The 13,431-nt window shown below is 39.1% G+C and overlaps 1 protein-coding gene across 1 annotated transcript in view; it reads left to right on the forward strand.

Moving 5' to 3' along the window:
- Nucleotides 1-13,431, forward strand: part of tbc1d32 (TBC1 domain family, member 32) — an 83,952-nt gene that overhangs the window by 9,242 nt on the left and 61,279 nt on the right. Inside the window, exons 13-18 of the mRNA XM_037685646.1 lie at nucleotides 1,029-1,118; nucleotides 2,027-2,169; nucleotides 3,236-3,363; nucleotides 3,817-4,018; nucleotides 7,032-7,111; nucleotides 9,088-9,226. Of these exons, the coding sequence (XP_037541574.1) occupies nucleotides 1,029-1,118; nucleotides 2,027-2,169; nucleotides 3,236-3,363; nucleotides 3,817-4,018; nucleotides 7,032-7,111; nucleotides 9,088-9,226 (782 nt within the window). The remainder of the gene's footprint in view (nucleotides 1-1,028; nucleotides 1,119-2,026; nucleotides 2,170-3,235; nucleotides 3,364-3,816; nucleotides 4,019-7,031; nucleotides 7,112-9,087; nucleotides 9,227-13,431) is intronic.

A 13,431-nucleotide genomic window follows, 5' to 3' on the forward strand; every position in this document is an offset into this window, starting at 1 on the left:
ACTGGTGCCCATATGTAGCAGCCACAGCGAGGACACCTGGACAGGGCTCCAGTCCATCACATACAAACAACCATTCACTCTCTCACCTAGGGACCATTTAGAGTTACCAATCAGCCTAACATGCATGTTTTTGGTCTGTGGGAGGCAACTGGAAGACCCGGAGGAAACCCATGCATGCACGGAGAGAACATGCAAACTCCACCCAGAAAGTCCTCCGACCGGGATTTGAATCGGCACCCTTCTTGCTGTGAGGCGGCAGCCAGAAATGACAAATTCTTTCTGTTTGAGTTAATGATCAAATCATGTAATGATCCACATTTCCACTCCTTGTAATAAAAAACACATTTATAAGTCATAATGTGTCACTTCCTGTTATGACTGAAGCTTTTGGTTGCCAACACATAACTTATCAATTACCAGTAGTCATTTATCTATGATCATTATTTATTTTGCTCATCAACTAATCATCAGAAAGTTAAATATTGTTGCTTTCAGCCTTAAAGTTTTTCACAGCTTTTCAACATTCTCATGTTTTTGCATAAATCATCTGTCAATGACTGCAAATCAATGGGAAGAGTTAAATTATTTGTGAACTTGTGTCCACACATTTTATTCAAGTGCAGGAAAAATAACTTTAAATTAAAAAAAAAATTAAAATAGTTATTTTTTAATGTAAGGTTTCTGTCCAGTGCAACGATGTAATTTCTAAGAAACTTTGCTTTAAATATTTTTAACAAAATAAAAAGCTAGATTTGTAATATTTCAACTTAACCAGTTGTTAAAACCTCCGAAAAACATTATTTTTTAACTGAAGTTCTTAAACCAGACGTATTTTCTGTGTGTAAATGATACAACACTGACCCTGCACTTTGAAGCATTGACCTCTACTGATATGAAATTTATAAATGTTATTGTCTTCAAGCGTACCAGAATAACTTGGACTTTTTCCCTTTTCCTTCTCAGAAGTATTTTTATTGTCCCTGTCTAGACGCAGTAAGACCGACACGTTTATTTCGTCTGTGTTTCAGATCCAATTAGCCTGACGGACCTGATTGTCATCATGATTGACATCATGTATCGACACCCCCGGCCGCTGCACAGCGATGTCTGTCACACAGGTGGGGCACACGCCCTCAAACACTGATTAAAATCTGCGTCATGTGTTGCGCTCGCCTTCCTGATTGTAGGTCTGGGATCAGCTGCTGAAGGAACAGTGATCCTGTCTCTGAGACACAAAACACTCCTCAGAGCACGTCTTTTATCCATTAACCTTGTTCTGAGTCAGACAGTGTTATATTAGCTCCCTGGAAGACTTTATTCCTTTATTGTTCAGTCTTGGGAATGCACTTTTGTAAATTTGCTGCCAGGGATCAATAATCAGAGGATCACTTCCTTTTGATGACTGTAGTCACGCTGAGCAAGTCTCACTTTTTTAAATCAGTAAGCTGAGGGTGAAGATTACAACCGACTTTGTTCAATTAGTTTTGAGAAACGTTGCAGTATTGAATTCAGTAATTTAATACAAAATGATATTTATGCGATAATTGGTTGATGTTGACATATTTCCACCAAGAAGTGGAGTTAAAGTAATATTACTGGGAAAAATATTTGTCTTTTATTATTTCCTCATGACTAAAATAGCTTTTGGTGCATTTATCTTATCTCAAATTGTTTTTCCAAGGAACCCTGACTAGTAAAACTTACATTATCTGAGTATCTTTTCCTTCAAAATGGCTTAAAAACACAACAGATATCACAAGTTTTAAAAATCTTGGCTGTTGAAAAAGCTGTAGCACGAACACCAAGAACTTTGTCTCATTATCTTGTTCTCGTCTCTCTAATCTTTGTATTTACATATTAAATTAAATGTTCAGTGTAGATAAATGGAAGTTAGTTCTGTTTCGCTGTCTGGCAGAGAGACCAGGATTTCATGAGATTATCTGTGGGGCATCATTTTTAAAATGTGTGACGGATCATTTGGTTGTATAAAACATATTAAACTGGATGAAACTGTCTATGTGCTCAGATTCCCTGTCGCCCAGCTGCTTGGTGATGGAGGTGCTGTGGACGCTGTGTGAACGGACAGAATGCGCTGCAGAATGTCTTCACCAGACTCGAATTGTTGAGACACTTCTGGCACCTGTTATAGCTCTGCTCACTGGACGGCAGGTCTCACAAACTTCTCACTCATCTGATAGTTACACAAAATAAAAATTGGGAATAGTGTAAAAGTTTATGGTGTCACAGATCAGGACGTAAGACATCCTCTGGTTCTTAGTTTTCCGATCAGGGAGTTATAGCTTAGAAAAAGTTTTAATTTAACTATTAACTTCCATAATTCAACAGTTCTGTATTTTGGAGCGCTTTACGTAATTCCTGTTTTTATGACCATCAGTCTGTCCCATTACTTTTTATGGTAGTGTCCCAGTTTGTTGCGACCAATTGACAAATGGGATTGGCGAAGGATTCTCCAGAAAGTCTTGTGATGTTTGCGGCGATTCTCAATTTACTTCTGAATTGCAGAGGCGTGCAATCCTGTCGCTTGAGTTTTGAACATGCTCAAAAACCTAATGGGACAATTTTTATTATAAAATAGTTGTGGGTGTCTTGAACCCTTCTCAGGAGCACTAGAGCTGCATTGTGACACATGCACAAGAGCTCTCCTCTGACAGAAAACATCTCTGGCAAATGTCCAGGTCTAAAAACCACACTGGTGATCAATAATAATTATGGATGCACAATATAATCGGCATGGTATCGGTATCGGCCGATATTAGCGATAAAGTTAAATATCGGACATTCCATCAAAATAACTCACCAATATAAAAGGCTCTGTATATCTATCTATCTATCTATCTATCTATCTATCTATCTATCTATCTATCCATCTATCCATCTATCCATCTATCCATCTATCCATCCATCCATCCATCCATCCATCCATCCATCCATCATCTATCTATCTTTTATAGTTCATTGAGACTTCAGTGGAAGATCTGTCAATTTTCTCATAATTTTGAAACTCCATCTAGTCTTCTAATATTTGCAGCTCAGTGAGACGCTACCTTTAGGAACTTTGTTTCATTTCTCTTTACAACTTTTCTTCAGTTTGTTGAAGCAGCATTGTGCAGAAGCTTATTTATGCACATCTGTCCTGAATTTGTTTCGTATGCTTTGTTGTTTCTGCACCCGTTGGGTAAAATGTTCTGTTTTGTACAATATCTGTATTTTGCAGGCTAAACTGAAAAGTCCTGCGTCCACGCTTACCCTCATTGCTGATGTTCTGGCTCGCATCGCAAACACTGACCAAGGATTAACTCTTTTTCTATATGAGAAGACTCTTGTTGTCGCCCACAATGAGAGGTGAGACAAAACAAAGTTTGTTTTGATGGAAAAAAATAGATTTTCTTCTGGGCATGACGACAAAACTTTAGTGTACTAGACGCATTCATGAGAAATCCTCCTTTCTCACAGATATTAAGAACATAAACTGTTGCTTTTTTTGGTGGGTTGCTGAGACTCTGTTCTGTGTCAAAATGAAGAAAATGTTTTTTCTAGACGCTGAACGGCCTCAGCTTTAGTTTATATTTTCTCCCTGACTAGCCTGTTATCTAGTTCAGCAAAGTCAAACTTTTTATCAAGGCAAATACCATTATTCCTGCATATATTTATTTTATTTTTTGTTAATAAAGATGCATAGATATCCTCAAAACAAGAAATTAATATGAGATCTGGACTTATTGATTGGCCTTGTGCACATTACAGAATTTATATTTTATTCCTTTTTGGGTTCTTTCTTTGTCTCCTTTTCTGCAGAACCTTTGCTGCTCACATCATCGTACAGTTCACCTTGAAGCTGTTGGATAAAACGTTGCCATCACTGAGTGAATCTGATGTGACTCCTGCATTATGTGGAGCCTTCATCTTTGTCTGTAGGCAGATGTACAACACCTGCGAGGGGCTGCAGGTCCTGAGAACATATGGCCTGCACAAAGCCTTGGCTGCTGCATGGAGAAAGGTACCTGCACCACACCTCAGGGTTCAGTCCTCATTATTGGATTCAGCTCTCATATCTGGCATCCATAGACCCTTCTTATTACATAAACTCATTGTAATAAAGTCTACCCTTTGTTAAATCGCATTTGGAGTAATATACACTGGGGTTTTGATTAAAACGAGACATTTTGTGTGCTGTACAGGATATGTAATCCTTTGGCCTCATTGCTTCTCTGCTTTAATTAGTTTTCAGTATTTTAGGAAGCAGAAACACTTTTAAACACAAAAACAATATCATCACGTTACTGGCGCAATCATTTTGGAGTCTGTGTTCATTACAAAACTATTGTGTAAGTCAAAAACGTGTTTTGTGAAAAGCTTTGCACTGCAGCACTAAATCAGCTGCAAAAACATCAGAAGTACGAGTGGACAATTTTTTTTAAATCTTCCTCTGTTTCACATGATCTAACTGACGAGTTTTCGTGCCTAATGATCAGATTCAGCACCTACTCGTGTCATGTTTCATTTGCTTGATGAATTCTGAGTTCTCTCGCTTTTCACCCACCACAGCGAGATACACGCTGCAAGTTGCAAACCGGTGGAATTAACTAACCGTTACAATCCCCTTCATGTTGGTTTTATGAGTGTGCCTTCCATAACCAAACATTTCAGTTAAACATCTTAAATATACAGTGTGTTTTGGAAAAAGAAAACTGGGGTGACACTGCAACGCTAAAAACAACAGGTTTGATATTCTACAGGGCTATTCAACTAAACTGCCCAGGGGGCCACAGTTACTGAAAGCCAAGAGCTCAGGGGCCAAACTTCAGCAGTTATTGTCATTAAGTAAGTTTGTTTTACAGTTTAAAATCTAGTTTTATTTAAAAATGAACCCATTGCTGAGCTGAACTGAGCTCACCTGTGGGCCTGAATTGGTCCCCGTTCGTCTGGGCCGAGTTTTCTTGGTTGAAACGTTTCATCTTTCATTTGAAAGACTTTCATCAGTCTGACGCCATGCGACAAACTCAGTCCTATAAATGGCACCTTCTCAAAGTGGATCAACTAGTTTCCTGGGTACATCCAGAACTAGCTGTTCACATGTAAAAGGAGGAAAATCAGATTAACAATCGATCGTTAAAGCCCTGATGTACGGTGGCCCTGAGGTTTACACGAACAACATTTGAAAAAACAAATTCCATCCATCCATCCATCCATCCATCCATCCATCCATCCATCCATCCATCCATCCATCCATTATCTTTATCTGCTTCTTCCTTTTTGGGTCATGGGGGTAACTGGTGCCCATGTCCAGCCATCACTGTGCAAGAGGCAATGTACAACCTAGGCAGGTCTCCAGTCCATCACAGGGACACGTAGAGACAAACGAGACAACCAACCATTCAGTCTCTCTCTCATCTAGAGACAATTTAGAGTTACCAATCAGCCTAACATGCATGTTTTTGGTCTGTGGGAGGAAACCGGTGTACCTGGAGGAAACCCACGCATGCACAGAGAGAACATGCAAAGTCTACCTAAAGGGGCCCTCGGATCCAGGATTTGAACCAGGGTAACCTGCTCACGGAGAAGCAGCAGCTCTACCAACTGCACCACCGTGCTGCCCCAAACTACATTTAAAAAAACAAATTGCATTAAGCCAAACTGGAAGTGGTGGGGTGGGACCACTGGGAAACACGAGACATCGCTGATTCAGACTGTGTAAAACTGAGATTACCAGTGACATTCATGTTTACTAAAACGCGCAACAAGCAGAATAACTTCCGGTTCAAAAGCCAAACGCCCCGTCGTTCAATCAGCGATGTCTCATGTTTCCCAGTGGTCCCTCTCCACAACTTCCACTTTGGCTTAATGCACCGTATTTTTTGCCCTATAAGTCGCTTTTTTTTTCTTTTGCATAATTAGCATGCCCTGTGACTTATATGCCGAAGTGACATATTTATGGATTTTTTTTCCATATTTATAAACTAATTTTTGGCTGAGATCTGACCGTTTTCATTCATTCTGACTGAAAATATTGAACATTACCATTTTCAGCCGCTAGATGGCATTCAAGTAGTATGGCATGCTGTTGTGTCATGTAATAGGTAAAAGTGGCTATTAATGACACAATCGGCTTGCCATAGCCTGCCACCTTTGTTCTGCTCGCTGCTTGAAGCAACCAAATTAGCTTCATTTAGCTGCGCCGCCCCAGCGAAATGCAGCTAATTTGACCATTAAAGTGCATTTATTAAGTAAAAGTTCAACTGAGACACACCTTTACTATGAAGTCAAGCTAACAAATAATTGTTTTAAGTGCTTACCTTGTTAAATTTCGAATAAATGCACAGCGTTCTTCCTCCCTGATTTCCTCCCTCTGCGTGCTCCCGGAGCACTGAGGCAGCGAATACTTTTGAAATACAGCTGATATGACCATTAAAGTCCTTTTATTAAGTAAAAGTTAGACGAAGACACATCTTTGCTATAATTTCGAGCAAACAAATAATTGTTTTTAGGTGTTAATCTTGTTAAATTTTTGTTAAAAGTCCTCCTGTGCACACTCCCGGGGCCGCCATTTGACAGCCAATCGATTTTTGGCACAACACCAGCCCACATTTCCGGGATGTCAGCAGTGACATGTAACAAAAGCGACGCATCAGCGGTGACACATAATAGATGCGACGTATACGGCAAAATTACATATTTATAGATTTTCCCCCTTTATTAGACAGATTTGGACTGATGTGACTTAAAGGGCGGTGCGACGTGTACGGCGGAAAATACGGTAATTGCGGTTTTTGAAATGTTGTTAATTTAAACCTCAGGGCCACTGTACTAATGGCACTTGCTATTTCTTACCCAGGTGTAACAGTTTCAGCTGAATAAACACATGAAGGCGCTCCTGTAAAGTTTCCTTCTGTATTTAAATAGTGGTATGAGTATGGTCAGGGATAATCTAGCAGCTTAAATGTTTTACGTTTCTTCACATTGAATTTAATGTGGCATAATAAAAAATATTTTTCTTTCTCTCTGTTTATTAGACTAGCTCATTAGCAGAAAGGATTTCAACTCCTGTACTCGGAGCCATCGCTGCAACATCCGCTGGAGAAATGCAGAACACGTAAGAACACACAAACTCACACATTATTTAAACACTTTATTGGAAGTCCACGTTTAAAAATAGTAAATTCATCTTGATGAAGTGTGGTAGTGATTCAGTGAGCGTTTTAAAAACACAGAACGGTTTTTCATCTCGTGGCTACACCCAGTGATTTATCTCTGCAGAAACCCACAGGTTTGATAAGTTTGTAGATAAAGTTTACAACTTCTAATAACTAACTTTCCTCTTATCTGATACATTTTTTTAGCATGTGCAAAAGGATGTTCTTCAAGCAACGGAAAACTACACACTAAAAATGTGAACTCAGGCAGCTGAGACTGCCCGAACAGCTACTGTAAAAAACACAGCAAAAATATTTACAAATAAAAAGTTTTGTTTCTATTTATAACAACCATTAGAACCATAACTCAGGTAACATAGAAACTGGTACCTGCATAATATGAACGTCTTGATCAATAACTGACAAAATATCATAATATCTGGTCTAACCTGGTCAGCTGTGATGATATTAATGGCAAATATTCCCAACAGTGTAACACACCTAATTGATCAACATTTATAATTTTTATTTATTTTCACTGGACAACAACATATCAAAGGATGCTCTTCCTTGTCCTCCTATTGGCTGCATTTATTTAAATGAACTTGTGACACTAAAATGCTTTGGGTGTTTTTAACTTGAACCTCCGTTTTAAAATTTGACTAGAACCTGGTATTGTTAAACACTACGCCACATACTTTAGAGTGGGGTGTCCAGTGGTTATTGAGGGCAACAGTCCCGCATGTTCGAGATGTTTCTCTGCTCCGATACACCTGATTTGAATCATTGGGAGATTAAAAGTTTTTTTCAGAACATGAAGCGATAATTCAACCATTGAATCAGATCTGTCGGGAGCAGATAAATATCTAAAACATGCAGGATAGTGGTCCTTGAGGACCAGGATTAGACACCCCTGATATGGAGGGGTTCTATATATCATTTATGTGGCTGAGCTTACTTTTCAAGGTGTATCCTATTTTTTAAGTATTTTAATTAGATCCTCAAGACATTTGTTAGCAGTGTAGGGAACAGTTGCAGTTTTCCAACATGAGGATGATCATTTTGATTTTTAGTATTTGCTATTATGAGGCCCTAAGCAACAAATATTGTTGTGCCTTATTTAGATCTTTCAGTTACACCAAGAATAACAGGCAGAGGTTCAAGTTTAATAAAGTTATTCATAATCTCAGCCATAACACAAATGTCATAAAACAGATGTCGTTTGTGGTCGTTTCTATCACATGTGGTACATGAGGTGGTACAAAATTATGTACAGAGGGTCCCAGTTACTCCACAAAATAGCAAAATATAAAGTGTAAAAATAATAGTAATAGTAATAGTAAATAAGTAGTAGTAAACAAATAATAAAAAAAATTAGTAAATAAGGATCCAAGATATACACCAAGATACACGCCAAACAGTACGCTAAAAGAGAAGATAGACGCTAAACACTTAGAATGTAAAACAATACGACATAACAACAGCAGCCCAAACATGAGTCTATGGTGAGCAAATAGGTATGAATGAATACAGCAGCATTAGATCAGCAGCATGGATAATCAGCAGCACTGATAAGTAACATATCTCCAATTAAAGTGGCATTAAAGTGTTTTTTTTTCTTACAGTAATTTTTTTGAGTTAGGGATTTATGAGTCTAACATCTTCAGGGTAGAAGCTGTTCCTCAGTCTAGTGGTTCTACACTTAATGCTCTGCAACCTTCTGCCTAAGGGGAGTGGGGCAACAATTGTGTGTGCTGGGTGAGTGGGGTCCTTCATGATGCAGGTGGCCCTCTTCCACCTGCATCATTTAAAATCTGGACACGCCACATAACTGTGAGAGATGGGTGTGACTGTGGTTTGTCACTTGCACTTTTTGGCTGTTTGATGTAGGCTTCTGTCTCTTTCTTTATTTTGTTTTTATCTGGTTTTGAAACAGACTCGTCTGGGAGGAGACTTTGTTGGACAGTCTGCTGAACTTTGCAGTCACTCCTAAAGGCCTGCTGCTGCTCCAGCAGACAGGAGCCATAAATGAATGCATCTCCTACATGTTCTCTCGCTTCACCAAAAAACTACAGGTATAAAGTATATTGTGAAGTTTAGCTTTCTCCTCACCACTTGTACAGTACTGTTCTCAGATTAAACAGCAGTAAGTGGCAAATGGTGTTATTGTGAGAGTCTACAGAAAGTCATGCAACTTTTTCAGGGTTCTCAACTATGTCGTGTGAGTCGCAGGAGCACACAGCCCCATCATTTGAGTTTGTTCAGAAAACTAGTGCAGTTTCTCTCAAAATAGTCGCAAAGTCATCTCTAACTCGACTCAAGAGCACGAGAGCTGTATTTTGACTCCTGCACTGGAGCTCTCCTCTGACAGAAAGCATCCAAGGCAAATGTTTGTGTATAAGTACTCCCCTGATGATATTGAATAATCATTCAAACGTGTACTCCAGCAGATTACATCATGAAAATACAGGCAGCTGCCAAGGTGAGCATAAAGTGAGCAGAGTTGGGCAGCAAAATTATGTGCACACTAGAAAACTTTTTTTTTTTCCAAATACCTGGACACAAATACCGTAATTTCCAGAATATTGAGCTGCACCTGGATATAAACTGCACCCACTAAATAAGAAATATATATATATTTTTGTACATATATAGACAATGCTCGTCTATAAGCTGCAGGTGTCCACGTTGTAACATGAGATATTTGCACAGAAAGATTTTTTAAACTTTTAATTAAATATGTACCGGTATCATACACAAATACTTACAGTAAATATTGTTTTCTGAACAGTGCCTGTAACATGCTGGTTAAAATAAATAAATAAATAAATAAATAAATAAATACAGTAGCCTACCAGGAAGACATTGATCGCTATCCAGCCTCCTGTGCAAGCTTATGCTGTTCTTCTGCTCCACAGTCAGGACCCACTGACAGACTGGAGCAAAGGTTACTCTGTGCATGCAGGAGAGCCCCCCCTCACATGCTCTGCGGATGCAGGGGAATACCCCTCACGGGGAGGGGGGGATTCCTCTCCCTCGTTTCATTGGTCCACTGTGACCTGTTCAGTAATTTCATTGGTCAGACTTTTTTTTTAACCTTTTTTTATACAGGTAGTCTCATTGAGTCACAAGGACCCACCCCCCAAGAGAGATGTATATTGGACAGCTATGTGAGCACCCGGATGTGTCGAGGCTAAATGTTTTGGTGGCAGGAAGCTCGTTAGCCCGTCAAAACATATAAAATCCATGAATCATCCACAGCATTGTTAAAGCGCATGAAAAAAGTAGCGACTTATAGTCCAGAAATTACGGTAGTTTGTGATTTTTCAACATCTGATCACTCAAAACACGACCGCACCACTCGACGATCATTTGGTCACAAGCACTCAGAGTTCAATGAGACAACAACAGAAAATTCACACATTTTCTTGTAATTTGTCTGATTTCACCAACTGGTCTTTGGTAAGCACTTTGGTAACAGTTTCTGTTTTAAATGTGCTATATAAATAAATCTGACTTGACTTGACTTGGTCTTCCAATCATCCCAGCTCAGTGAGAAACCAAATCTATCTGAACCAATATGAGTTAGAAACTTCAGATGTCTCCAAATGTCTTATTTGACCTTTTTGTTCTTTAGTACACTCCCTAACAGATCTGTCTACTTTAGAAGGGTGCACGTGGCGAGTTTTGAAGCCTCAAACTCTGATATGACATTTTGACAGATCTTTTGTGCATTTCTTAGATATACACCTAATAACAGGGCAATCATGTAAAAAGGATTGATTGAGAATGAAAGGTTGATAATCATCAGGTAAATTTGAATCAGATTTGAAATTTATCTATTTTGCTATTTATGACCTAAAAAGATGAGCTTTGTCAACACGTTTACAGTTCGCTTAAGTAATCTCTCAAGCTGCAAGAGAATCTGGCTGTGCTCAAAAACCCTTCCTTGGTTTTATATTAGCCAGACAGTTTCGACAAGGCGTTGGCTTTTAATTTGAGATGATGCAGCCATTTTTAACAACTTTGAATTATGCAGTACGGAGGTTCTCTGGAATAGGAATATTGAGCTGGAAATAGTACTTCCTATTTAATGTACATGTATATTGTCCTGCCTTCATAGGAATCTTTGTTTTCAGGGGCTGATACAGACTGGTATCAATATACTATAATTATATAATTTGACAACATGTTTCATAACCTTTTATGAGTGCCTTGGAATAATTAACTTCTGGTAGGGAGCTGTTTGTTGTTTCCTGAAGTAACAAACGTTTTGTTGCACTGGAGGTTTTCTATAAGGCTGATTACATTTGCAGTCATCCATTAAAAAAATGATTCGAAAAATGTACGTAAAAAATATAGTTTATTCTTTGCTGAAGATTCCAAAAGATTGTACAAATTATACATATTTAAATAATTTCTTGCAATTTCCCAAACTGTAACTGTGTATGTAGAATATGCATTTATGCTTTGTTGCATTTAGACGTGCAGCAAAACACATTCCATGTGTTAAACATTTATTATTTCTGTAGCACATTTCTTTGGTTTCCCTGTTCTCTTCGTGCTGCATGGGTTTTCTCCAGGTACTCCAGTTTCCTCCCACAAACCAAAAACACGTATGTTAGTCTGATTGGTAACTCTAAATTGTCTCCAGGTATGAATGAGAGAGTGAATGGTTGTTTGTCTCTATATGTGGCCCTGTGATGGACTGGAGACCAGCCCAGGGTGTACCCCACCCCTCACACAGTGACTGCTGGACATGGGCACCAGTGACCCCTGTGAACCGAAAAGGAAAACGAGGGTAAAGATGGATGGATGGAAGCTGAAAGAAGCTGAAGCAGAACAAAATGTGAACAGAGCAGTAAAATGTTGTAAACACATCTAAAGATCTGAAGGATGTAAAATGAGCTCAATTCATTTTCTTTGGGAACAAAAATGGCAGAAAAGGCTAAATGTTTCAAAAAGCTAAAGTTGCACCAGTATCAAAAGTCATAGCAGGATTGTCCTGAAAGAGCTGAACGTTTTCGTTCATGATTTGTTGAAATAGCTTCAAAACTGCGGGACGAGAAACATACTGAAAATCATATGGAAGAAAAATGTATGACAATAGTGTGATGCTTCATAAACTTTCACACTATAATGTCTTCACTATTCAACCGGTGTTGGATGCTGAAACGTAATTCTTAAAGCTTCATATTGTAGATGCACAATCATACGATGGTTGTAGAATTGCGCCGCTCCAGGTGGCTGCATGTTGGAGCAGCTCTGTCACATTCATTCTGAAATTTTGCTTTTGGAAACTTTAATTCCTCTTTTTCTGGAAGTAAATCACAGTTTTTGGATGACCGTTTCCTCTGGTATCAGATGCTGTGCAGCTGGAAGGATTTTTACAGAAACTTTTTTAGTTTTGGACATTTGTTATGATGCGTAACCATGGCAACAAGGCAGTTTTCTACAACCAACAGCAGCTGATCAACATCTCAAGAGCTCAAATAATATCTCAACTACAGCTCCAAATCTCAAATGAGTTGAAAAGGATGTTCTGTGGACGCATTCTCATCTACCTGCCAGCTGTGCTCAAGTACCTGATCACTGAGATCCTGGAACTAGCAGGAAACACGGCTCATGACAGCGAAAGGACAGGATCACCCTCGGCACCTACAGTTGGCTGTCCGCAGCGACGAGGAGCTCAGCAGACTGCTGGGAGGAGTGGCCATCGCTCTGGGAGGAGTTCTGCCCAGCATTCGGGTGGTCCTACAGTCCGGGGGGACCGAGAGGCCAGCAGAGTCTGGGTGGACGGATTGGACGGCATCTGCAGCCAGTTTCTTAGGATCCACTGTGGGATGGACCTTTACAAGAGATCCTTCCTGTCTACAGCCATCAGCATCTATAACATCTCTTAATGAAATGAGGATAACGGGCTACAACAACAAATAATTTCCCTTTGGGATTAATAAAGTATTTTTGAATTGAATTGAATGGAATACACATACACACAAACTGTGACTGACTCCCTATGGTTCTAATTTACTGCCCCTATTTATGCACTCAAGTAATTCCTGTTTTCATTAGACATTACGCTTTAATTACAGCATGTAATTATGTTAGACCTGTTTTTAGTTTTTGTGTGTGTGTTGTAATTAACAAAGGCATCGCATGCTGAAAATCCATCTGCTCTTTGATTTCTTACATTTATTTACTCCTTTAAGGATAACTCTTTTCTGAAAAGTTAGCTTTTTTTCATGCACTTTCTTCTAATTTAACAACCTTCTCTCAATTC

The sequence above is a fragment of the Nematolebias whitei genome, chromosome 12 (assembly GCF_014905685.2).
Source record: "Nematolebias whitei isolate Nwh7 chromosome 12, NemWhi1, whole genome shotgun sequence".
NCBI lineage: Eukaryota > Metazoa > Chordata > Actinopteri > Cyprinodontiformes > Rivulidae > Nematolebias > Nematolebias whitei.